Source organism: Lissotriton helveticus, chromosome 7, assembly GCF_964261635.1.
Source record: "Lissotriton helveticus chromosome 7, aLisHel1.1, whole genome shotgun sequence".
NCBI lineage: Eukaryota > Metazoa > Chordata > Amphibia > Caudata > Salamandridae > Lissotriton > Lissotriton helveticus.
This window is the reverse complement of record NC_136068.1, coordinates 864,962,632-864,990,460: the sequence shown is the minus strand read 5'-3', so window position 1 is coordinate 864,990,460 and position 27,829 is coordinate 864,962,632. Positions and strand designations below refer to the sequence as shown.

Genomic DNA, 27,829 nt, shown 5'->3' with positions numbered 1-27,829 from the left:
AATGTGTTTCCTTGATTTTAAAAAATAATATTTTTTTATTTGAAAAAACTTTATTCAAACAAATTAAGGGCACGAGCATGGGTGCTACCTGTGCTCCCAGCTTAGCTTGTTTGTATGTATCAAGATTTGAGGAACAACATATTTTTAATCCAGTGGCGCCATTTTTTGAAAATATCTCTCAATGGACACGCTACATTGATGATGTTTTTTTTATTTGGATGGGTCTGGAAGAAAACTTAATGGACTTCATCAATTGGCTTAACCTGGGAGATCTCAACTTAAGATTTACCCACTGTATAAGTAATCAGAGATGCGAATTCCTGGATATCACAATAAAACATAGTGAAGGAAAACTGATGGTGGAGTTATTCACGAAACCTACAGACAGGAATACTATGTTACACTTTGATAGCTACCACCCAGCATGCCAAAAAAACAATATACCCTATGGTCAGTTTCTGAGATTGAGGAGAAACTGCACCAAAAATACAGACTATGATAAACATGCTCAAAACCTCACAGAAAATCTTTTAGAAAGAGGATATCCAAAAAAATTATTAAGACACTCTTATAAAAGGGCAAAATATTTTAATAGAGATGACTTCTTTACAGAAAAGAACAATGAGGAGAAGGTTATGCCTTTGATCTGTGTTACTAACCATAGCAGCATCAATAATAAGATCAAAAATATAATAAATCGCAATTGGCACCTTGTGGCAAATCAAAACGGTACGATTCTCCCAAAACCTATGTTCTCATACAGACGGAACAAAACTATCAGAAATAGTCTGGTGAAAACATACCGGGAAATCAACCCTGTAACTCAACCCACTGTTGATAAAAACCCATTACCTAAAGGCACTTTCCCTTGCAGTGGATGTGTAAACTGTGAATACATTATTAAAGGCCCAGAACTTAAAATAGATGATAAGACTCATAGGTTCCCCGAGTTTTTCAATTGCAGGTCAAAAAATGTAATCTATATGATTAAATGTCCTTGCAACTTGCTATATATAGGAGAGACAGGAAGAGAAATAAGGACAAGACTGAATGAGCATAGGTCTGCCATCAGAACCCATAAAAACTCAGCACCGCTAGTGGAACATTGGACCACGGCTAAACATACCAACAAAGATCTGAAGTGGTGTGTACTAGAAGGCATCAAAATGAACACAAGAGGAGGAGACATCACCACAAAACGTAAAAAGAGAGAACAATTCTATATGAGTAAATTCAATTCCGTTCGCAAGGGTCTGAACAATAAAGAGGATTGGGAAAAGATATTATAATTGGATTCCAGTTTTATCATCAGCACTGGGAGAACTCTTTTAATATCTTTGTGGCCCAGTTAAATTCGGATGTTTTGAAAATCACTAACTCATTCGATAGGATGATAGTGATAAATTGATCTCAGTGATAATATATTGATTAGTACCTAGTAGACATGATTAGAAACCAACCTAGAATCTGGGGCTAGTAGACGGGGTTAGAAAACAACATCATATTTGGGGTTATAGAGACCACCAGTGAAGATTTGTAAATAAATCATCCTCATTTACTGGTGTTGTTAATTATTTCGCTATGCAATATCAACATCTTTTGTTAATAGCAATAACGAATATAGATACATTTCGTAAATCATATTACGCGAGAGTGTGTATGTTTTTCTGAAACTATTGATTAATATCTGTACATATTAGTTTCGGAATCTCGCCCTATGGCGGTAAGAATTTGTATACTGAGTCTGTAGTTATAGAACATTATCCGATGTGTAAATCAGACTACATGAAGTTGAGATATTCTATTATTGATAATTAAAATCTATACACCGAAAGCCATCCCAAGATGGCGCATAATATCGCCACTTACTGGTGAAACGAATCAGCATGGAAATTATATTTAGATTTAGGTAATCTTCAAGATAACTTGGGAATATGCCTCTACTTGTGAACCTTATCCCAAAATATTTCTATAAAGTAATAACAATCTAATAAATATTAGGTGAAGACGGGGACTTCCAATAGCAAATACAAACATGTTCCAACATGGCCGCCACGTAACACGTGACCGGAAAAGACCGCGTAGCCTTTGACCCTTGACCGCAATGGTAAATATAAATAGGTGAAGGCAGAACACTGTCGATAGGACGAGAAGCTGTATCAGGAACCGGTGACAGGGAGGCCGCTGTTTTTAAATCAGGTACGTGCACCTCACTAGCGATGTGTTCTGCATCGACAAGAGCCGCTTGAGTTAGAGAGGGTTAGTATCGACTTTCCGACTGTAAAATATGTATTAAAATAATGGGAGCCGCTATACCAAGATAGACTATTTAGTAAATATGTAGCCTCCGTAGAAATGAACCAGGGGCATACAGGTAAACGCGCATCAATAGATTAGAGTGTGTTGATGTCGGGTAGAAATACGATCTGCTTAAACGTATAGACTACAACTAACCTATAGTTTGTTTAAAATACAAATGCTCAAACAGAGTATTTATATGTTAATTGTCAAAACCACAGAACTATGTGCATGCGAGGTATGTATTAAAGAGGGCGATTTCCCTTTGATTGTCTCCAATACAATAGCAGTAACAACTTAGTACCCAGCATCCCCAATTGGGTAAAAAAAGTGTACTAGAAAAAGATGGGCGAATATAGTTAACAATAAAGAAAAAAATATAAAAACGCTAGATATTTGTAACCAACTCTGGGATACTCTCTCCCAATAGATCACAATAGTGACGACGGATATATCCGCTAAACGGCAGAAGGAAGCATATCACATGACCCTTCCTTTGGTACATCAACAGCCATCCTTCCCATATATAAGAGGGGACTGCAGTAAGCACTTTATTAATAAGGTACAGAGATTTTGGATTTAACAACGAGACTCAGGTTTATTCGTGATTTAAGAGAATACTTTAGACAAAACATTGTGCATTTCTGTCTATTTTCAGGAAACTTGTACCTGTTTTTAAAAAATTACATATCCCATACGGTGGTCACCCCTGATACAACGTTTATTTACGAGTGTTGCAATATTTGAACTCAGGTATGAACTTATAATATATAGAATATTCTGAAGAGATTGTATATAAATAAGAAAGTGGAGTTAATTATGGAATGAAATTTACTCTTTAGGTGAAGAAAAAATTGTAATACATTCTTTGCCAAACTATGCAAGATATGCTGCTAAAGGAATAAGAAGCCATATCCTCAAAGGGAAAACTTGTTACCTAAAATTCCTCAAATCACGAGGTATGATGTGATATTACGATTCGTATAAATATAACAATGTGTATAAATCCTGATCTGATATATGTGGTGAAACAATCACGGACCGAGTGATGATAAGAACCAGAGGCTCTCAGATAGGGCCCGCTGGAAACATTCCTTGAAAATAATGACTATTACCCTAGTAGGGTGATATAATTGATAGCTTAGTAATAACAAGAAAAAAGTAATGATATAGGTGTAATAAAGTTTAACTACAAATGTAAACGTCAGTACTTATAGGACTCTGCCAGAAGTGAATTTTAATTGTGATTTTTTCTTTTTAGTGAATTTTATTTTTAAAAACCGTCCAGAAGAAGGTGTACATATCCACTCAAGACACCGAAACGCCGCGTCGACTCTTTGGTTTTTTAACTGTATTTTGTACTAATTTCATGTATTGTGTAGACTGTATTATGCATATACCTTTTAAAGAAATAAATTGATGATTTTAATTTTCTGGTACTCAACGGAGTTTTTTTATGTGATTTGCTTCTAGGACACTGTCTCAGAGTAACTAGACTGACGTTTTAGCTATTAATTTGTAAAAACATTATAGTGTGTGTTAATGTGTTTGGTCATCTTGTAGATCTTGTAAAAAGAGGCACAGACGCCTCAGGTTGGATACATTATGATGAAAATGATATCCTTAAGCTCAGGGACTTTTTTCTTTTAAAAACTTATTCACCCTGTCCCATATCGGTTCAGAGGGTACCTCCCTTTTGTGTTTTGGCCCTTTCTGGATCAAACTCTGCTTCCCTTCCCCCGGGTGTGGACCATACATAGGACCTTCTGTACCACAAGATATTTAACATTTAGGGAAACGTGAAACCCCTAATTCTACACTTGGAGAAAAAGCAGGTTTAAGGGGTCAATAAATCTTGAACATGAGCACAGAGAAGCTTGATATTAATGTGCTGGTGTCTTGTTGACGACTCCACAGGTCGCATTGATTGCACTTTGTTTTCTCATAATTTTCCTACTCTTCGTAAACAGATAGTGATTTCCATCTGTACAGAGTTATACCATTAGCAGGTCAATCACAATCATCAATCTTCATGAACATGATTATGGACAAAGAACATCATTGGGATCATCAAATTGATTGAAAAGTATTATTGTCATTTTTTTGATTTCCTTGACTAGCACATGCTTAGTGCTTTGTAGTGAAGCAGTAAATAGATTGTCCGTGGTGGTGTTTAAAATAAAACAAATTAAAAAAATTAAAAAACGTGAGGCGAAGGGTGAACAATAAGACACTCGAAGACTTTACATATGTTACACAGCCATTGTTAGACTGATTATAAAGGGCTTGGCCATAGAAATGTCAGCCATAGGGAACAGAATGAATGGCGAACTTTGAGTTGGAAAAGTCAGTTTGCCAAAGGCATTCACAGTCGTGAGCACAAAGTCTGCAAATGGCTAAGCAACATGTTGAAAAAAAATAATTTCAGTGGGATTAAATCACTTTCAGGAAAAAAAGAAATACAGTTCAGAATTGTTTTCTCATAATTGCACAATTAAACTATTTCCCCCACCAGCTTGGACAAGGAGCACCTCACTATCTGGAAAAACAGAATACAATCTTTTGAGTCCGTGTACCCTTTGCTTATTGAGTGGGTTTGATTCATGCTTACATTACTTTGTGTAGAAGGTATTGTTCCTCCCGAAGCTATTCTTTCCGTGCTCAGATAGGCTGACTCTGCGTATAACCGAGACTAGCTAGGTTTAATAAATGTACTGACAAGATTGAAGATTTATACATTTATTTTTATGATGAAATTGTTTGTTTTACTAATGTATTTGTATCTAATGAACATAAAAAGTCATACATTCTTTTAGGATTCATCAATATGAAAATTATTGGTGTCTCCCAGTATTTATTTCTTCATTAAAGGGAGCAACAAAAATAGTGCAACATTTCCAATATTTTCCCATGGTATGTACTCGAACAACTTACTGCTTGTGAGAACATTTCCCCAAGCCTCCAAGGCTGGTTCAGTGGCAGAAATGCAATATGATGTTGGATGAAAAGACTCAGAGGTAGAAGAAATAATGAGAGTCCATGTAGCACCTTATGTTATTCTGCCTCAAAGGCTCAAATGTTTTTCTTGCCTTTTTGAGAATATCTAGCGTGACCTGCAGCAATGACCTTCTCTCTCTTCGATGCCCCCACTGCTGCTCAATGACTTAAACAGGTAACAATGGAGGCAATGCCAGTGAGACGCAATTCTGACAATGTTAGACCAAGAGTTTAGGAAGGAAAACTGAGTTCACACAGGTGACTTACATTAATTTAAAGAAAATAAAGAGCACTGCATTTCTGTTCTGCAAAGTGAAACAAAAATAAATCTGATATTGTGCACGGATTAGGGCATGAGATGCGCAAACAATTACAAAGAAAACGTGTTTTTTCCCGTTGACACAGATAAAATGTACACACATATATACATAACTATATTGAAGGCCCACAGCCTTGTTCTCACAACCCCATAGAAGCCTAAATACATAATTTTTTCAAAAATGAGACATTACGAGGTAAGCGATCAACTATTGCAAAAAATCCGGATTGACACCTCTTATTATATTAGTTTAAGGCCCTCATTTAAGCTGTGACAGACAGAGTGCCCAGTCACTATGGCAAAGGAGGCGCCGCCTCCAAAGTTAGAGCTCCCTCTGTGGTTAATTTGTGAAAAAATAAGTGCCAGGGCTTCCACCAGCCCATTGTTCCTATTAGCACCGCCTATAACAGAACTAACTACTAATCATGAAACCCTAGAAATGGGGAGAGGATGTGGCGTAATGGCCAAAGTTGCTGAGAACCTGGTTCGAGTCTCGGCGTAGGCTCAACATCCTGTGATTCTGAGCAAATTACTTAATCTCCCTGTGCCTACGAAAAATGACCGTGTTCTTAACTGGTGCTCATGAAAAGTGCTCCAATACCTTTGGGTAGAGTTCATGCTATAAGCTCCGTTGTTGACGATGAAGTGCAGGAAATCACTAGATCAAATAAAGCACCAAGAGTGATAAGGAGTTTCGTTTTAAATAAAAATCTCAATTACAGAAAACAGTCTGTCTTTGTGCAGATTGTTTTCTATAATTGTGACACACTGGTTAATCCCCTGTGACCTTGATTGTACTGAATATACATTGGGTGCCTTTTATAGAACATAAACAAATACCGTTGATGCTCACGTTTTTCTTTCACTATGTTTTCCTTTGTTTGGTTTTGGTTTTCTTTATTGCTGGGGTCTATACATTTTCACTTTTTTCGTTTCTTTTTTAAAAAGAAACTCCTTATCACTCACAGAGAGTTGTATTTGATGAATACCTTGAAATTACTTAACTGTTTTTCAAATAAAACTCGGTTCAGCTGAATCGAAGTTACCTAGAAATACTGGCTGTGCTTCAATACTTTCTACAATCTTTCACAGAATATCAATGTCGATTGGACTAAGAATGTAAATGTAAATGTAAATGTATTTCGATTTATATAGCGCACGAATCACCCAGGGGTCTCAAGGCGCTTGCTTAGGGAACCCATCCTGGTATTCCCCTGTGAGATACCCCGGCAGGGTATCCACAAGGTGAAAGCCAGGCATCCCGCCGCGAGGGGCCGTAGTGGAGATTAAGCAAGCTATTGCCCAGAGTCGCAGAGTGTGACCCCGTGAGTCGAGTAGGCATCGGAGCGAGAATTGTCGAGTCCGTGGAATTTTTGAGCCCGAGACGGGGAATCGAACCCTGGTCCACGGCCGATCTCAGCTTCCGGGTCTGCCGCCTCTAACCACTGAGCCACGCTTCTCTGCAGCCAGCAGAATGTTGACACAAAGATTGATACTACACAGAAAGTTCTGTACAACTATAAATTGTTATCTGAAATGAGTTCCATGTGAACACTTGTCCTAATGAGCTATGATCAGGCCCACTGGAATTATGCGGCATGGGAGGGCCAAATTATACGTAGGGTTGATTAAATTATGCGGCAAGAAAATCCAAATCATGTGGCATCATACGCACATTTTATTTAACACCCAAATATAGCAATAAGGAATAGCAAGGTGACCAGTCCAACTTTGCAGAGGGAGGGCCTTCCACCACGTGGCAAAAAGTGTTGCTGAATTTTTAATACGTTTTTAATCGTTTGAGCTAGAAACAATTCTTTTGGCTGAAACATGCAGATTACGCAGTAGATGATGGATTATGGGCAAATGCAACAAATCTATAATTAAACAAAAATCGCAGCGCCCGCACAATTGCATAATCCCAGTGGCCCTGCCTATGAGTTTTCTCCCAGTCGATTTTTTTTTTCCCGCAGTGAACTACAATTCCATCATAGCGATCAGGGCAAGAAAAGCAATGTTGAACTAATGTGGGCCGTATGATGTCATGGGGAAGGTGGTACTCCTGGTGGCTGGTGTACCAGAAACATGCATCTGGTGGCAAAGCTAGTTGAGACTCTGCTTCAGAAACTACTTCACAGCCCACCTTAAATAAGGTGGGGTACACGAGGATGGTGGTACGGTCTTTTTAAGGGAAAGTGAGCAATGGTCTAGGGTCCCCATGGAAAAGGGAAGATCTGTATCTCAATCTTCAACATACAAGTCTCATTACTGTTAGGCAACAGAGGGCCTGAATTAGCAAAAAAGGAAAAGCTGCGCCTAACAGGGGACCCAAAATATCCTTAATATGACACTGGAAATCTGGATAGTGGCTGGACCATGAGCATCAAGGTGCTCCAAAGTGTATGAACTTCTGTGCACTCTGTGCTAGAGATTAAGGCTAAATTCACCAGAACATAACTCTAACTCCACCAAAGGATATTACAATGCCAACAGCGAATCTGTACAGAAGAACTGATGGGTATTAATAATAATCTACTCTGAACAATCAGCAGATAGAAATGTCAATCCAAGCAAAGAGGGCTGTTGCTTGTGCCAACTGCAATCCTGGCAAGGGGGGCTGCTGCTGGGTCTGAATACAATACCATCGGGGGCAGGGCTGCTCATTGCGGGCATTGCAATCCTGGCAAGGGAGCTGCTGCTTGCAGGTAATTCATGCCCGGCAAGAGGGTCTGCTGCTTGCAGATAATGCAATCCCAGCAAGGGGAGCTGCTGCTTGCAGATAATGCAATCCCAGCAAGGGGAGCTGCTGCTTGCAGATAATGCAATCCCGGCAGGGGGGGCTGCTGCTTGCAGATAATGCAATCCCAGCAAGGGGAGCTGCTGCTTGCAGATAATGCAATCCCGGCAGGGGGGGCTGCTGCTGGCACATAATGCAATCCCGGCAGGGGGGGCTGCTGCTTTCAGATAATGCAATCCCAGCAAGGGGAGCTGCTGCTTGCAGATAATGCAATCCCAGCAAGGGGAGCTGCTGCTTGCAGATAATGCAATCCCGGCAGGGGGGGCTGCTGCTTGCAGATAATGCAATCCCAGCAAGGGGAGCTGCTGCTTGCAGATAATGCAATCCCAGCAAGGGGGGCTGCTGCTGGCACATAATGCAATCCCGGCAGGGGGGGCTGCTGCTTGCAGATAATGCAATCCCAGCAAGGGGAGCTGCTGCTTGCAGATAATGCAATCCCAGCAAGGGGAGCTGCTGCTTGCAGATAATGCAATCCCGGCAGGGGGGGCTGCTGCTTGCAGATAATGCAATCCCAGCAAGGGGAGCTGCTGCTTGCAGATAATGCAATCCCAGCAAGGGGGGCTGCTGCTGGCACATAAAGCAATCCCGGCAGGGGGGGCTGCTGCTTGCAGATAATGCAATCCCAGCAAGGGGGGCTGCTGCTTGCAGATAATGCAATCCCAGCAAGGGGGGCTGCTGCTGGCACATAATGCAATCCCGGCAGGGGGGGCTGCTGCTTGCAGATAATGCAATCCCAGCAAGGGGAGCTGCTGCTTGCAGATAATGCAATCCCAGCAAGGGGGGCTGCTGCTGGCACATAATGCAATCCCGGCAGGGGGGGCTGCTGCTTGCAGATAATGCAATCCCAGCAAGGGGAGCTGCTGCTTGCAGATAATGCAATCCCAGCAAGGGGGGCTGCTGCTGGCACATAATGCAATCCCGGCAGGGGGGGCTGCTGCTGGCACATAAAGCAATCCCGGCAGGGGGGGCTGCTGCTTGCAGATAATGCAATCCCAGCAAGGGGGGCTGCTGCTTGCAGATAATGCAATCCCAGCAAGGGGGGCTGCTGCTGGCACATAATGCAATCCCGGCAGGGGGGGCTGCTGCTGGCACATAAAGCAATCCCGGCAGGGGGGGCTGCTGCTGGCACATAATGCAATCCCAGCAAGGGGGGCTGCTGCTGGCACATAATGCAATCCCAGCAAGGGGGGCTGCTGCTGGCACATAATGCAATCCCAGCAAGGGGGGCTGCTGCTGGCACATAAAGCAATCCCGGCAGGGGGGGCTGCTGCTTGCAGATAATGCAATCCCAGCAAGGGGGGCTGCTGCTTGCAGATAATGCAATCCCAGCAAGGGGGGCTGCTGCTGGCACATAATGCAATCCCGGCAGGGGGGGCTGCTGCTTGCAGATAATTCAATCCCAGCAAGGGGAGCTGCTGCTTGCAGATAATGCAATCCCAGCAAGGGGGGCTGCTGCTGGCACATAATGCAATCCCGGCAGGGGGGGCTGCTGCTTGCAGATAATGCAATCCCAGCAAGGGGAGCTGCTGCTTGCAGATAATGCAATCCCAGCAAGGGGGGCGGCTGCTTGCAGATAATGCAATCCCAGCAAGGGGGGGCTGCTGCTTGTAGATAATGCAATCCCAGCAAGGGGGGCTGCTGCTTGTAGATAATGCAATCCCAGCAAGGGGGGCTGCAGCTTGTAGATAATGCAATCCCAGCAAGGGGGGCTGCAGCTTGTAGATAATGCATTCCCGGCAAGGGGGGCTGCTGCTTGCAGATAATGCAATCCCAGCAAGGGGGGCTGCAGCTTGTAGATAATGCAATCCCAGCAAGGGGGGCTGCTGCTTGCAGATAATGCAATCCCAGCAAGGGGGGCTGCTGCTTGTAGATAATGCAGTCCCAGCAATGCGGTCTGCTGCTTGCAGATAATGCAATCCCAGCAAGGGGAGCTGCTGTTTGCAGATAATCCAATCCCAGCAAGGGGAGCTGCTACTTACACACAATGCAATCCCAGCAAGGGGAGCTGCTGCTTGCAGATAATGCAATCCCAGCAAGGGGAGCTGCTGCTTGCAGATAATGCAATCCCAGCAAGGGGAGCTGCTGCTGGCACATAATGCAATCCCGGCAGGGGGGGCTGCTGCTTGCAGATAATGCAATCCCAGCAAGGGGAGCTGCTGCTTGCAGATAATGCAATCCCAGCAAGGGGGGCTGCTGCTGGCACATAATGAAATCCCGGCAGGGGGGGCTGCTGCTTGCAGATAATGCAATCCCAGCAAGGGGGGCTGCTGCTGGCACATAATGCAATCCCAGCAAGGGGGGCTGCTGCTGGCACATAATGCAATCCCGGCAGGGGGGGCTGCTGCTTGCAGATAATGCAATCCCAGCAAGGGGAGCTGCTGCTTGCAGATAATGCAATCCCAGCAAGGGGAGCTGCTGCTTGCAGATAATGCAATCCCGGCAGGGGGGGCTGCTGCTTGCAGATAATGCAATCCCAGCAAGGGGGGCGGCTGCTTGCAGATAATGCAATCCCAGCAAGGGGGGCGGCTGCTTGCAGATAATGCAATCCCAGCAAGGGGGGCTGCTGCTTGTAGATAATGCAATCCCAGCAAGGGGGGCTGCAGCTTGTAGATAATGCAATCCCAGCAAGGGGGGCTGCAGCTTGTAGATAATGCATTCCCGGCAAGGGGGGCTGCTGCTTGCAGATAATGCAATCCCAGCAAGGGGGGCTGCTGCTTGCAGATAATGCAATCCCAGCAAGGGGAGCTGCTGCTGGCACATAATGCAATCCCGGCAAGGGGGGTGCTGCTTGCACATAATGCAATCCCGGCAAGGGGGGTGCTGCTTGCAGATAATGCAATCCCGGCAAGGGGGGCTGCTGCTTGCACATAATGCAATCCCGGCAAGGGGGGTGCTGCTTGCAGATAATGCAATCCCAGCAAGGGGGGCTGCTGCTGGCACATAATGCAATCCCGGCAGGGGGGGCTGCTGCTTGCAGATAATGCAATCCCGGCAAGGGGGGTGCTGCTTGCAGATAATGCAATCCCGGCAAGGGGGGCTGCTGCTTGCACATAATGCAATCCCGGCAAGGGGGGTGCTGCTTGCAGATAATGCAATCCCGGCAAGGGGGGCTGCTGCTTGCACATAATGCAATCCCAGCAAGGGGGGCTGCTGCTTGCAGATAATGCAATCCCAGCAAGGGGGGCTGTTGCTTGTAGATAATGCAGTCCCAGCAAGGGGAGCTGCTGCTTGCAGATAATGCAATCCCAGCAAGGGGGGCTGCTACTTGCACGCAATGCAATCCCAGCAAGGGGGGCTGCTGCTTGCAGATAATGCAATCCCAGCAAGGGGAGCTGCTGCTGGCACATAATGCAATCCCGGCAAGGGGGGTGCTGCTTGCAGATAATGCAATCCCGGCAAGGGGGGCTTCCTCTTGCAGCTAAAGCATTCCCAGCAAGGGGGGCTGCTGCTTGCAGATAATGCCATCCCGGCAAGTGGGGGCTGCTGCTTGCAGATAATGCCATCCCGGCAAGTGGGGCTGCCTCTTGCAGCTAATGCATTCCCGGCAAGGAGGGGCTGCTGCTTGCAGATAAAGCAATCCCAGCAAGGGGGGCTGCTGCTTGCAGATAATGCAACCCCAGCAAGGGGGGCTGCTGCTTGCAGGTTTTGCAATCCCAGCAACGCGGTCTGCTGCTGGCACATAATGCATTCCCAGCAAGTGGGGCTGCAGCTTGCAGATAATGCAATCCCAAAAAGGGGGGCTTCTGCTTGCAGGTATTGCAATCCCGGTAAGGGGGCTGCTGCTTGCAGATAATGCAATCCCGGCAAGGAGGAACTACAGCTTGCAGGCAATGCAGTCCTGGCAGGGTGGGCGTCTCCTTGCAGATAATTCATTCCCAGCAAAGAGAGCTGCTGCTTGCAAGGCTTGCAATCCCAGCAAGGGGGGATGCTACTGGCAGAGAATGCAATCCATGCAAGGGGGCTGCCTCTTGCAGATAATGTAATCCCGGCATGGGGGACTGCTGCTTGCAGGTTTTGCAAGCCAAGCAAGGGGGAGGTGGGTTGCTGCTTGCAGGTATTGCAGTACCGACAGGTGGGCTGCTGCTTGCAGGCAATTCAATCCCGGCAAGGGGGCTGCTGTACGAGGCAAGACATGCAAAGCCTCTGTGACAACTTCTCTTACACGTGTATTAGCCACCGTGCATTCCCCTCCAGATTTTGCAAGGGGTAATTATGAACGTAGCTTGACTTATTATCCTGAATCACCATATCTTATTGTACGTTACAATTTCTGCATTTATTTAATCCAATTCGGGCATTCCTGTGGGCAGTCCTCTCTGGCAGTCTGGGTGCGCTATTTCAAACGTTGTCACAACTTTATCCACGGGACACATGTATCTCATTAACTTAAGAGTCCTATGCTTAAAGACAGGGGGACAGGTAGACAAGGAGAAAGGAAGTGGAAAGCACTACCTTTGTGTGGACTTCCGGTTCGCTGGAGTATCCTTATTTCAATTCTACATACAATACATCCTGCAAATAGTAAAAACATATTTTTCTTGTATAGGGCAGTCTCAAACCACTGCCACAGGAGACATGCTAGGGGACTTTCCTCGAACACTTACTGGCTATCATGGAAGTATCACCAAACCAAAGACCTGCTTTGGAACCAAGAGGGTGCCTGCTGTGGGGTTTAGTATATGTGTGATTGCTGGTTCCATTTCATACTTGGTCATTTGGATACATATTTATATATATGTTGCTTTTCTGCCTCTCCGGCAAGCTAAGCATACACTTTAACCCCTTGCATGCGCGGCGAATTTTCACGCTGTGCGGCCGTTTTAAAGAGTGGGCGGGATTATGACGGCCCCCAGCTGTCATCAGCACACGCCCACCGTGATGCATGATGGACAGGGGCCATCCTCAGCATGGAAGGGGTTAATAAAGTGGTGTAGGGTTTATTTCGGTGGCTGTGTTCTTACATGCCAGGCTTGTAAGGTCTGGGTAGGGTTTGGGTTTCAAAAGTGTGCTGTCACTGAAAGACAGAAGCAACTGATCCTTTCACACAGGCTAAACCCAGAGATATGTCCAAAATGTTATAAACAGAAAACTAAATGGGCTTTCAATAATCTATGATCGCTTGCGCCTTTTTTTATTTCCTATTAGTTGTGCAGAAACCAAGAACAAGCATGACTTTACCTATAAATCAATGGCTACAATTGATCACAGGGTAGCCCCCATAAAACCCTTCAACTAACAGTTTATGTAAGCGTTGATAATCAATGTGTAATTTGCACGTTGAATGCTGTAATGCATCAGACACATTATGAGCGCCATTTGTCTCTGGGCCGGAGCGCAGCGGTTCTAGTGATGGGGCCACTTACAGATTCTTCACATCCGTGATTCCCCGGAAGGCCTTCCTCGGCAGCCCCTGGATCTGGTTCTCACTGAGGTCTCTGGTGAGGAAGGGGAAAAGAGTGCGTTAGCAACAAAGATGGCATCGCTGCGCATTCATCTAAATTCAATACTGTATATAATGACCGACAATGTTCAGAGCGATATCACAGTGATAGCATTCAAATTAGTTTATTTTAGCCAAATGACATATTTGTTTCCAGCACGACTACATATAAATTGTGCTGCATAAGAAGCTAAGTGCTGCCCTCAGATTTAGAAATGTCCACGTCCTCTCGTGTCACTCACCAGTGAACACAGACCTCCCAGCAAAACAATGGGATAATAATAACTTCTACACTAAGTGCAGGCTTTATTTTGACATGCTAACACTACCCTTTCTCAGAGTGACCCCTCCTGCAGCACTTAAAGTGGACACATTCAAACCAAAAAAACATAAACTCAGATGAATTTCAACTTAAAGCTCTTAAGTCCTCTCACCCTCTGCTTCCTTCCTCTCAGGCTTGTTTCTTCTACCTCTGGTGCAGGACGAAGAGGGCCACCGTTCAAATGTATGGGTGTGACCTCCATGTCAGTGGCGGCTCCTCCGCTAAGGCAGAGGAGCGTTGCCCAACTGCTTTCAGCAGTGTATGTAAAGGAAAAATAAAACGATAATAACTCGTTATTACCATTTTATTTGTTCCTACTGCATTGTCTTTGCGGGGCGGGCGGGGCTGCTCTGCTCTCAGAGCAGGGGTGGTGGAGTGATGGCACTCTGTAAGTGCGCAGTGACTGTTGGATGGCCCTCTCATGCCGGCCAAACAGTCATGCACACTTTGCATGTTCTCCATCCAGGCTGCATTACAGCCTAAGTGGAGAACATGCTCAGGCTCTCATGCCCTGTCTGAGCACCGAACCATGGCCCTCAGACCAATCACAATGCTGCATTGCAGTGTTGTGATTGGTCAGGGGAGCCTGGGTGCTTCCTGTTGCAGCCCAGCAGGGGGATGATGCAGAGAGATAATGGAGGAAAGACAAGACGCTGCTTTTTTTCTTTACTCCTGCAACCCCGTCCTCTGCCCGCCACCCCTGATCCATGTCAGCCGCCACTGCTGCACGCGTTGGTGGAGGGGGCTCCCAGTCTCCTCACTCTTTTTTTTATCTCTTAGTATTTATCACAAAAAGCTCGAACCCATTGGCCATTCGGCACTGGAATGTCCAGTGAGATCCTTGATGGTTTCACACTTTCCATGCTAGGCATACCAAGTATGCTTGGATGCTTAGCTCCAGATCTGACCTGATCCTCTTGCCCTTTGCAATTATTCTGGTGTCAATACTAGCATTCACCTTACTTAGTTAGCATCTACATGTGACCCGTGTGAGACCTACTGAAGGGAATGAATGTCTCGGAAGGCATCCAGCTCTGTCTTCACCACCTGACTCACCCCTGGATGCGACCCAGTGTTGGGTGTCGAGCCACTTTCTTAAATGTTACTGTACCAAGACTAACTTTCTCCTACTTTTTCTTTTCTTAAGTGTTTCTTAAGTTGATTGTTATTTCTCCCAATTAACTTCAGGGAGCTCATCTCCTGTCCGCCATGTTTAAGTCGGTGGAGTTCACATTAGACTCTCCCACACACTGATAATCTGGTGTTGGCCTATTCTTTCCTTTTAACAACTTGCGAGGCAAATGAAGCCTTTCCTTCCAGATATCCATGTCATGATTCTACTGTGTATCATCTCTCAACTGATATGTTATGTGTATATGTAAAACGCACTTTCACTCGCAAGGGTATCCCGGTGCTGAACTGCTTTTGTCTCTCGAATGGACGATGGAGACACACCATCCTCAGGGGTATTCTATCTTCCTCTCTCTGTCCTCTAAGTACTGACCTTCAGACTGCAGCCCATTGACAAGGCCCGGCAACTTTAACCAAGTGATCCCTGTTCATGTGCATTTGCACCGGTTGGTATCTCCTTTAAAATCTACTGCATCGCCTTCAAAGTACTTCTTATGGGTCAACCCTAATGCCTGGTGAAGAAAATAAATATGTTAGGGACTTCAAGAGGTGCTAGGTGGGACCTGCAACCTATAGAAACCACAAGGTTCCGTAAAGATAAATTGTACGCCTAGATTGCCTCCTGCCAGCTCCTCCTCTTTGGTGTTTCCTGACTGAAGATTCGTCTAGCTCCTAACCTCCTCATGCAGCTGACGAACTCTCAGTGGGTTTTTACTGATCACTAATAACCCCTCTGATCGCTTCCTGAAGGTGAATTGTTCCTGTCATTTCTTCCTCCCTGCTGCATGGCTTTTGGTTTTTGGAAACTCTTGGTTTAATTTATGTCTAAAGCGCTGTTTCCCTCAAGTGCTACCCTCGCTATTTATAAGCTGTAAAATGAAAAGTAAGTCAGCAGCCGGCATTACTACTACTAAAGCTGATGCAGTTGCTTTTGACGCTTTGCGTTCACCTGCGCAAGAGAGCCCAAGGTGATGTGTCTGATGAACACATCCAATGGATGGCGCCAGACAATGACGTTTCATCATCGAGCATCTAAAAAACATTGACAGTTTCATCCAAACATGCATTTTTCTGTATTTCTTTGTGCCAGTAGATCCGTGATCACCCAAACTGTGCTGTTACTTAGAAACTGAAAACTCCATTTACAAGGTGCCTCAGGTCACAGTACTCAGTCTAGCCACCGACTTACACAATATCATACACCGCTCCAGCTTGGCTCTGTGCCCATTGTTCGTGCATTTTTTTCTATTTGTGTTTTTTTGTGTTCTGTTTTAGTGTGAGCCACAGCCAAGGTAACCCTACTTCGTCTTCATATATTTGTGCGTCGTCTGGAGAGGGATCAGAGGTTTTTTGCTCAAAAGCTAGGAGTGACACCCCGGGTCAGCCTGAGTCACGAGGGCACGTCTCTATTCTCCATCAGACAGGGGCGCATGCCCTTGTCACTCGGCTAATTGCATGGATGCCAGCCGGCCGCCTCTGAATACGGGGCTCCTGCCAGACACAACGGGTGGCGCGGGTCCCTAACCAGCAGCGCGCGGGCCCGGGCACAGAGGACTCTTGTCCCCGCTCAGAGACACCCGAGGAACAGTGTGTGTTCTTCTGAGGAGTCAAACGGGGGCGCATGCTGAATCCTGTCACAGGCGCGCGCCGGCCTCGCTCATGTCCCCACAGAAGCTGCCTGCCTGAAGGGCGACCTTTGACCTCGGTGCTAAACGCCGCCGTCTGTCGGGGGGCAGCTGTCCAGGAGGCGCAGCGCAAATGGGATTGGTAAATCCAGTTAGGGTAATTTTCAACACAAAGAGACTCTTTTATTAAACGAATTATCAATTCGTTTACAGACCCACGCATGCCATTTCACACGCATGAGAAAATATCTGGAAAGATCATCTGTTAAACTGCAGATCGCTGAATTAATTCCAAATAAAAGGAAAGAGCCAAGCAGGCAAACATTTCGCAAAATACCGAGTGCTTGGAGAGCTGTCCTTTATAGAAGGGTGGTGAAAATACAAACTAGCCCCCAGATTAATCAAAGTCCTGTTTTGCGAGTCCTTAATAGCGATTTTTAAGGAATCGCTATTAAAGACTCGCAAAACGGGATGCAAGTAGAAATCGCAATATTTTTTGCGATTTCTACTGCTTCCTTATTTGCGATTTGCGAATCGCAAATAAGGAATGGCTTTCCCATTCATTCCTATGGGCCTTTAGGTCCATAGGAATATTTGCGATTAGCAATTAGCGAATCGCAAATAAGGAAGCGATTTCAGGGGTGCCAGGGTGTCCAAAGGACACCCTGTAGCACCCCTGAAATGGTAATGTACACTGCTGTTGTGCACACACCTGTCCAAAGGACATGTGTGTGTGTGTGTGTAACATACAACTTAGAAAAATGCACTAAAGTGCATTTTTCTAAGTTTTCGCTATTTACCACGTAGTTAGACTTCGCGGTAAATAGCGGCCCCATATTGCGAATTCGCAATTTTAAAATGGTTCATGAATTGCATTTAAGGAATCTCAAATTGAGATTCCTTAAATGCAATTATTCGCAATATAGTGATTTCTAGGAATTAGATTTTTGCATTTGGGATGATGAATCCCAAATGCAAAAATAGTGCTCGCAAAAGGCCAGATTCTCAGAATCTGGCCCTTTGCAAGCCGATTTTGGCTTGATGAATCTGGCTGTAAATGTTTAATTGCCCCTAAGCACGCGACGGCTCAAGAATACCAGTATAACAATTAAGGGTGCTTAGCTGGGATTCTCTTTAAATTCATTATTAACTTTGCTCATCAAAGAATTCTTCAAAATGATAGTTAAATACCTGAAAAGCATACATCAATAACTTTAATGTCAGTTTCCTAATTATGGTTTTTGAGATTGGCTTCCAGGGAAATGTTTGTGCCCAGTCATGCCTGACACTGTACTATTTCCAGACATCCTACTGCGAACAAGCTCTGAAAATTCAGCAGATTTAATTCAAAATGATAATCGTGACCAATTGCTAATCTTGTTTCACATGGCAGCACGATAAAGCGATATTGCTAATACTTTTAGAGGGAGAGGTGTGGCGTAGCGGCCAGAGCAGCAGAATCTGGAGCGCAGGGCTCACGTTTCGATCCCTGGCGGCAGCGGCAGCTCAGCATCATGTGACTTTGGGCAATAGCTCACTTAATCTCCCCGACAGCCCCCAGCACCTTGAAACATTAAGGAATGATATTTTTGCTCTTTACAAATAGGAATTATTATTATTCCCCTTCCAGTGTAAATCAATTGTGCAAACCAGTATACAGTGATGTACTCCAAAGAAGCAAACTTACATGTAAACACTTCTTGTAATAAAAGATGTGCCTCTTTTATTCTGTTGATTCTAGCTATGTTTTCAAACTTGCCTACAGTTCCAGGTGTATACTGTTCCCACTACAGAGCCACTAGAAAAGAACCATTCAAGGTGGCTTTGTACGCTATGGGGCATATTTTTGAGCCCCTTTGTGTCGCTCTTACACCATACAATGTGGTGCAGGAGTAACACAACTTAAAGATGAGGTTTATGTAGTCACGCCAGGCCACCTAGCATGGCCCAGAGTGGCTTCATATAAATCTCGAGTAATGCAGTCCAGCGCAGCGCAAATAGCCGTTTTGCAGTACTGTGCACCAAGGACGCATTTCCATGGGTGTCGCGTGGGTGTCCCCATGCAACATCCATGGATTTTTATGCATTCCCAGATTTACCAGAAGTGGTAGATCTGGGAATGCACAAAAAACCTATGCCTCCCCAGGTGAGGCATAACGAGGAGAAACATTTGTATTTCTTCTTGTTTTTTTCCTCTTTCTATGTGTGCTGCATTCTGCAGCATACACATAAAGAGGAACACTCATCCTTACAACGCAGGCACCCTGGCATCCTGGTGCAAGGGGGCCTGCATTGGCGCAGGGCAGCCAAATGTGCGGCAGTGGAGGCAAAAGGGTAGACATGCACCGTATTGACAGGGCGCGTTCCTGCCCTTTCCCTGTCATGCAGTCCAGCAAGGCGACTTGCTGTGCTGCACTGCTTGACATGGCTATAAATATGGCCCTATATATTTATTAAGTAAGTTCCTCACTAGGAGACATTTTAAAACTCAGAACATTATAAGAGATTCAATATATCTGGGTCTTATCTACACCCTGAGTGTCTTCTTCAATTAGTTGTTACTTTGTGAACACTGTGATGTCAACGTGACTTTTGCATGAATTGGAAACATTTTATTATTACAAAGACATAATATTTCTTTCTAAGAACAGTTTTTTGCTACATACTCCAGCACATCCACCAGTCAGCATGGAGTAATTAACACCATACAGACTCAAATCTCATCCATTTAGAGTTTCCATAGACCAAACAACATATAAAAGACAACCACCTAAATGTGGAAACTACCATGAACTGTGCAACCTCCTAATTAAGGGGATACACACTACTGTGAAATCAGTTAAATCCAATAGCAATATCCTAGTGACTTTCTGTATATAGTGGACATAGATAATTGTATTCCGAGTTTAGATTTGCTAGGTCAGACCATGAATACTGAAAATGCTAGCATACACTACTCAGTATTATAGATAATCATAGGTGGATTACACAGGAATTAACCACATGCACAATTATTTCACATGCTAGCTTGGCCCCACACTAAGTAATTTTTATCATAAAATGGATATGTAATACACATTTTACTTAACAGTTGCCCAGGAAGGCAAATTTGTTCTATGTTTAAGGGTTTCTCCCACATTTAAGAAAGCATCTGAAGCTTTCCAAGTGAGAAAACTAGAGATACAAAATCACAGTGTGTGGAAGGCATCCATTTTCGTTAGCCGGTTGAGGGGATACCTTCAAATAAGTTGGCTAACCAAACACTTCTGGGCTAAGGTGAAATGCCGAAATATGACTATTGGTTCTGTAACATGGCGAGAAACAGTAAAACCGAGCTCTCGTTGACATGCACGAAAAGGAGGATGGCCTTCTAGTGATGACCATTGTCAAAATAAAACTCAAATTCGAAGATGTGATTTATCTAGAGCGAAGTATGAAGCACAGTATCATGTAACATGTTTCCCATGAAAAAGTCAGAGCACACTCGAACTTTTAAGTTCACAAGCATCAACATATTGACATGTTTATTACTAGTGTAATATATACTGCAGTAATATTTGCATTTCTGCATGTATGTTTTATTTTATATCATTTATTAATTCTTTACTAATTTAAGTTTTTATCTGCCGTGCATTGCCACGGCCACAGAGTCCAATGAACTCTAATATCACATTGAATGAGTTATTAACACAGTGTGGGCGCCAGAGGAAGCAAATCTTTGATGAAAGCTTTAGACAGGGATCGGAGTAGATGGTAGGTGGATGGTAGGGTAGATCCAACCAAAAAGGCGAGATCTAACATCTGAAATAACACTGTCCCTCTTTACAGACGCCAAATGAATGTTTAACTAGATATTAAGAAAACAAAAGAAACACCAGGCTCAAGTAGTTTTAATGAAAGACGTGCTTTGTTGTTGGCACGCACACATTAGCCTACATAAGTAAGTTTCTAGAGCACACTTTCCGGAATCGAGCGCTAAGTGAGGAAACAACCTAATTCTCTGAAGTGGTGGACAGTGGTTTATTTACGATATTCAAACCCCTACCGCTTGGTCCACAATCAATTTAAGAGTTGAAAACATCTTAAGAGGCAGACAGGTGGTACTGCTACTCTTTTTTTTTTAACATATTAACGAGAAAATAATTACACCATTTTTAGGTCTCGCCTGTCAATGCGCATGCCCTTTGAGCGTAGCGAGACTATAGGGGCTTAAACAGAGTTTAACCAGACTGGCGATTTGATGAAGTGCATGTGCGCTTTTAGCTCAATGCGCAAGCGCAATGAGTTAAAATGCGCGTGCACAGCATCAAATCGCCAGCCATCTGTTGCCCAGCTTGGTGCCGCCAGCAGCTCTTCCCGCTCTGCCCCCTGCTGCATCAAAGGCTTTCATGGCCAGCCGGCCGTGCTTTCAGTTTCCCGGCCTGGCGTGAAAGCCTTTTATTGCTTTTGCCTGCTGTAGTTCTTGTTTTTTAACTTGTTAAACCATGCGTGACTCGTTTCATTTTGCGGCCGCTTTGCCTCCCACTCGCTCGCATCCTGCCCCCCCACCAGGCTCACGCTTCTCCAGCCTTCCTGCTTTGGCTTTCTCTGGGCTGAGCTCTCGTGCTTTCAGAAGAGCTTCACCCCGCATATCAGAACGTTTTTTAAAAATCAAATCATGGCAAGTTACGTCTTTCGCTCGTTTCATTTTGCGGCCGCTTTGCCTCCCACTCGCTCGCATCCCGCCCCCCCACCAGGGTCACGCTTCTCCAGCCTTCCTGCTTAGGCACCTTGGTGCCTTGTACTTCATGTATTCTATTGTCACTTACTGCTACCATAGCAAAGCTTATGTGAATTATTTAATTTCTGTGTTACCTTGGACTTTCTTTGTACAGCACACTCAAGCATTCAGGCAATGCCAGCACTATGTAAAACTCCATAAATATTAAATAAACAAAGGAAGTAGGATGGATGTGCCCCACTACAAAGTTTGCTAAGTGCTTTGCACACCTTTGTTCATGCATGGGACTAAGACCGCAGAAGTCTAATTCACGCAGGCATGTAGGACTTTGTAACACAGTACCACAGCAACGTTACTTTACGTATTTCAAAATGCCTCTACCCCGTGGTGTCCTTTTTCAGAATGCTAATGCAGCGCTTTCCAAGCAGGCACGAGGGCTTTCTGGCCCTTAGAATGTCGGGCAGTGTTTAGGGGTCCTGTCCACATTGAATATGAATATCTCTACCCACCTCACCGTTACCTCTCGCTGCCTTCCCCTCTGCGTCCTCCTCGTCCCTACATCTTCCAACCGCCCTCTCTTTCTGTCTCTCCACCCCACCTTGTTCTTTCTCTCCGTCACCCTCTCCCCTCCCTTGCCCTCTCTTACAAAGTCACCGCATGCCTGTGTGGCTCGCTCTGTCTCACCCACTCCCGCTTCTTTCTCTGCCTCTTTCCTTTTCCGTCCCTCTTCTCTCAACACAAACTGAAAGTGCCTCCCAGCAGAGCACACAGGCATCCCAGCACTTTACGGTAAGGATGGCGTTTTGAAAGTAGCAAGAACGTGTCTCGCAGGCACCCCACCCTCCTCGAAAAACACCCAGAACAGCTGCGTTAATCAGCATTTCGCAAATGATGCCACCAGAGTTCACTGCCCAGCAGTATGACACAGAGACATTACGGCTTAATTCCGAGATTACCGCCTCTCTACCCACTTCACCGTTACCTCTCACTGTCTTCCCCTCTGCGTCCTCCTCATCCCTACATCTTCCAACCGCCCTCTCTTTCGGTCTCTCCACCCCACCCCGTTCTCTTCTCTCCATCACCCTCTCCCCTTCCTCGCCCTCTCTTACACAGTCACCGCATGCCTGTGTGTCTCGTTCTGTACCACCCACTCCTGCTTCTTTCTCTGCCCCCTTTCCTTTTCCGTCCCTCTTCTCTCAACACAAACCGAAAGTGCCTGCCAGCAGAGCACACGGGCTTCCCAGCACTTTAAGGCAAGGATGGCGTTTTGAAAGTAGCAAGAATTTGTCTTGCTGGCACCCGGCCCCTCGAAAACACTCAGAAAAGCAGCGCTAATCTGCATTTCTCCACCTGAGTTCACGGCCCAGCCGTAATGACACACAGACATTACGGCTAATTTCTGAGATAACCGCCTGCGGTAAACGAGCCTGCACGGACGGACGCATTTGCGCATTTTATGCACACTGTGCCACTGCATCTGTGGCGTGGTTTTAGGTCACAAAGAAGTCTTTTTTTGCTTTGAAGCCAACTGCACCTCTCCTCTCTCTCCTAAGGGCTGCCAGGCCGTGTTATTTTGCTCGCATTTCTCCTCCCCCTACCCAGCCGCCAGCACCTCCCCTCTCTCTCACGGCCGCAAGGCCGTGTTATTTTTTCAGCCTCCCCTTTTTTTACAGCCCCTGTTGTGCCGCCCGACTTGTTTCTGTTTGTTTTCGCACCTCCCCTCTCTCTCACAGCCGCCAGGCCGTGTCTCCCTTTATTTCGAATTACCTGATAACAACGTTCATTTTCTTTCTTTTTAGCATCACATGGCAGTCTGAAAATAGAATTCTTAATCAGTGTTGCATTCCAAATGCTATAGGTGTCACATACGCGAAAGTTATAACTATTGGCATTGTAAATGACAACGCTATCAATTTAGCTGTTTTAAAAACCAACAAATAAATAAAATATTTGTCATTTACAAGACCAACAGCTCCAACTTTTCTAATGCGAGACCTATTGCATTTCCAATGCTTGTTTTTAAACGTGTCTTTTGTGTCTGCAGTTTGAAATATTACTTGTTTTTCAGTGTAAGTGGAAAGCATTGAACGTATGGGAGAAGAATCCATGTGATATTTGTTTCATTAGTCTCTGCCGACAATTTCCATTAAGACCATTTAGGAGACAAAGGCAAGGCTTATTATTTCAATGGAGATTCACTTGTGATTTACAATATTTGCTTCGGTGTATCTGATTCAGTGTTGTGATAAATCGCTCTAGGTGTCTAGAGATTTGTAAAAACTTTCACTGGGTAAGAAAGTGGTCGGTATAGTGACAACACTGCGGCGGTGCAAGCAAGCGTTTCATGCTGCATGCTTCATTCTAAGACGATGACTGTACTGAAATGTTAAGGGCATGGCTAACCTTGGATGCATAGTCATCTTAGGCCGACATAAGGTCTATCTTTATGAATAATTCAAGTGGAAGTGAAAAGGGAAAACTCCCATAATCTTGGATTAGCATTTGATGGCTATGAGCCCCTGAATTCTGGCGTCTCTCAAAAGGAACGTACCATCAATTCTTAGGCCAGCTCTCACCATTTCTTTGCACGATTAACTATCCTTTCCATAAAGGAAGCCATCACAGTACCATGCAGGGTTGGGAAGAGCAACAAACATTCATGCGGTGGAGCAGCATGGAGAACGGAGGGGTAGAGATATGAGCGGGAAAAGGACATGAAGGGAAGCATAAAAACACATGAACTCCAAAGGAGTGCTGAAAGAAGAAGAAACTGTAGATCCTTGATGAGGAGCTGTGAAAGTCATCCACTCAAAGAACGGTAACAAGGTATGCAACACGAGAAGAGGAAACATAAGAAGAGGAAGGATGGACATTGAATAAGAAGCAAGGAAATTAGATTTAAAAGAGAGCCAAATACTGTAAGCAATGGACTGACCCACTCGTTATAAGTGATGGTATTGTACAGAACAATCCTTCGCTGACAAGCTGTCTGTAAGTGAGACTTAAAAAATATGAGCTGGAGCCAGAACCATAGACAGAGCTATCTATCCTTGCAACTACTTGGCCAGGACCAATATTATCTTTGCACAAGCAACTGGGATTCATTTTATCGAGGCGGCGGTGGGAGTAAAACTCAAGGAAGGGCAATTGAGGTGCTACAGGCGACTTTTTAACCTTCCTAATGCTTGCCTGTCCGCACAGATTTGCCTGGAATTCAGGTTTGTAAACAGGTATTAATATCAGAAGCCTGATTTCTGGGATACTAGTTGAGCACGGCTGACCCAGGGTCCTTAAAGAAATGATTCACTGCGGCATCCTTCATGAAACTCTACCATGGGAACGCTACTTGAGGGATGCAATGGAAGCCCTGGAGATGCTGATTATTCCACTCCCCAATTTGTCTCCGAAGCTTTCAGCAAAACTATTGCTAACATCCTCAAGGTCTTAATCGTGGGCCGCAGATATCCATGAACTGTCCCTGAAGGCTCATGTCAACTTATGAGACTCCCTATAAATAAATCAGGGAGAGCCACCTACTTAGCCTCCCACATGAAAAGTTTAGTCAAGAAAGACTTAATGAGACTGAGATGCGGGCTCATAGCTTTAAAGGCCTACAAATTCGGAAGACCAACTGGTACTTTTGATCACCAGTGCCAGCGATGTAATTTTCCGAACAAAAGCCTAGCACACATAATATGTGTTTGCCCACTTTAAAAAAAAAATAGAGAGGCTTTTGGCTGAAACAGTTGTTTTGTAATCTCGGCATAAGGGACTGCAACACAGCTATTCTTGCTTTCCGGAGTAGTACGAACTCACAGCTATCTGCCCGGGCGTGAAATTCCTTAACAAAACTTTAAAACTATTGGCCCCCACCATCAAATTCCTAAGTATTAGCGCTTTTAATTGTGGAATGGACGAAATTTGTTTTTTGGTTTTTTTAGAATCGGTTTTAGTTTATTCTTAACCCACGCTCTTGCACTTTACGGAAATTATTTTTTTTCGATCCACTTGATAGCCTTTTTTACATTTTTTAATTACTTGTTTTTTATAATGTCTCACTATTCTATTGTGTTTGTTATATTGTGACGGTTTTTAATAACTTGAAACAATAAAGGGCACCTATCATCCTATTAACTTATTAACTTATTTTTGAAAACATCTTGCTTTTATACACTGCTTCATACTATACTCCAGCTGTTTCTCGGCACAGTAAATAACCTGTGTTACTTTTACCCAACTTAATGGTGCAAGACTTACCAAGTTAAGAATGATAGAAGGCGGAGTGTGCCTGGCCAAATTTGAACTTGTGATGAGCAGATCATAGCAGTTGTCTGGTAGAGCAGTGCCTAGTTGAGCCATCTTGCTATGATGTACTTCCTTATCTAGATAATTGGATGCTCTATTTACTAAGTCTTGATTTCACTGCACAGGAAAATATTCAAACTTTTCAAAAATAAGTTAGCATATGACTTACTAAAATTCGTCTTACTTTTGCTTGTTCCTGGAACTGATAGGTTAAATATGGAGACATTAACAGATTCCATATATTTAAGGCTACGCAGATAGAAGCTTTGAGTTTTGCTGAAGAATATCTCAAACACGTGCCTTGCGAAAATGATAGGCCTAAATAAAGCAGAGCAGATTTCTGCATCTTAAAAGGATTCCACATATTCGCAACTGAGGCTGATTTGCCTGACACTTGGTAATTGGAATGAAAATGTAAATGAGTAAAAGCAATGAATCTATACGTCTTAAACTGTATTGAATGTAATGTTTGCCGAATAATCCTGCTGGTGCTATGCTTAATGATAGAGAGCCATGGTGACTCAGAGGTTGAACTTTCCTTTGCAAGCAAATAAGAAGTGAATGAATACAGATGACATAAACCAAAAACCACATGCATAAAATAAGTCTTTGTGGTCTGCACTACCATTTTGTAAACCAGGCCTACGAATATTAGTCCTAACAGTTACAATTATTGTGAGGATGACATGTCTTGTATATTTATTTGACATTAGAGACACCCGATATTTGCTCAAAAGGCTTCCCACACGACTTTCCATGAAATCTGTATAGCGGCGATCTATCTATATAACAGTCATCAATCTATTCCATGTAACATCACCTCACACTCCTTTCCACCCAGAAAATAGTTGTACACCTTACCATTTAGCCATCTATTTCATATGTCCCTCCACCCAAAACTATCTTCTCAAACACCTATCGACAGAAAACCCTACTAACCTCATGCCCACTTAAAAAAGTGCTACTGTCCCTTCCATTCAGTCACCAAATGCAGCCAAATGAGCATCGGAAGGCCTTCTCCGCTAAGAAATGATCAAACATCCCTATCCAACCACAGGCTCGTTCTAAAGTCAATGCCAAACAGAACATCAAGCCAACCTTCTGTCCACACGTCATCATTCTGCACCTCCACACACCCACTAATCATCAAAACTGTCCTCTCTCCATCAGGAGAACCTCCCCAAAATGATATTCCTTCAGTGAATGATACAGCACCTCTATTCAAGAACCATTCTATACCACTTTCCACTGAGACACTCTCTTAGTACTTCAACTAAACCATCCCAAGGGTTTGACTACAGGTGTGGCCCATGCAGGTGAGAGCGGGGGGGGGGAGTTGACAGATGACGATGAGGTAAACTTAATTTTTTTTTAAAGAAAACCACCTACCATGTGCTCACCACATCGCCGAGTCGGCGATGCAGCAAGCGAAAGGTAAGTGGTTTTCATTTTTTTTAATTTAAGGTTACCTCGTTGTTATCTGTTGACTCTCTCCCACAGACCCCCCACCCCCTTGCTTTTACCTGCACAGGCCACGCCTGTTGGACTACTGAATATCGACACCAACAATATTGTACTAAAATAATATTGAGGAACGAATATCGAATGGTAAGTTCATATAGGGAAGTATAAATTCACTGTGCCTAGCTCCACATATACATGGTTTGAAGTTATATGTACCACGTAGGTACGTATGTGGAGTTAGGTATAGAAAGTCTAGACTTACTTAGATGTCGATATTTTTTTCAATATTTTGTCCTTTCTATTTTGTCCCACCCATATCGTGGGTTCAGTATTCGGGGTGCATTGCAAGCACCTATCCATTTAGACACCATACCTCACCTTAGCCACAGAGGAAATGATTGCTTCACGTCC

At 44.3% G+C, this 27,829-nt stretch overlaps 1 protein-coding gene across 1 annotated transcript in view; it reads right to left on the bottom strand.

The window, feature by feature from the left end:
* Window positions 1-27,829, bottom strand: part of SLIT3 (slit guidance ligand 3) — a 1,039,834-nt gene that overhangs the window by 403,426 nt on the left and 608,579 nt on the right. Inside the window, exon 5 of the mRNA XM_078653381.1 lies at window positions 13,775-13,846. Within this exon, the coding sequence (XP_078509507.1) occupies window positions 13,775-13,846 (72 nt within the window). The remainder of the gene's footprint in view (window positions 1-13,774; window positions 13,847-27,829) is intronic.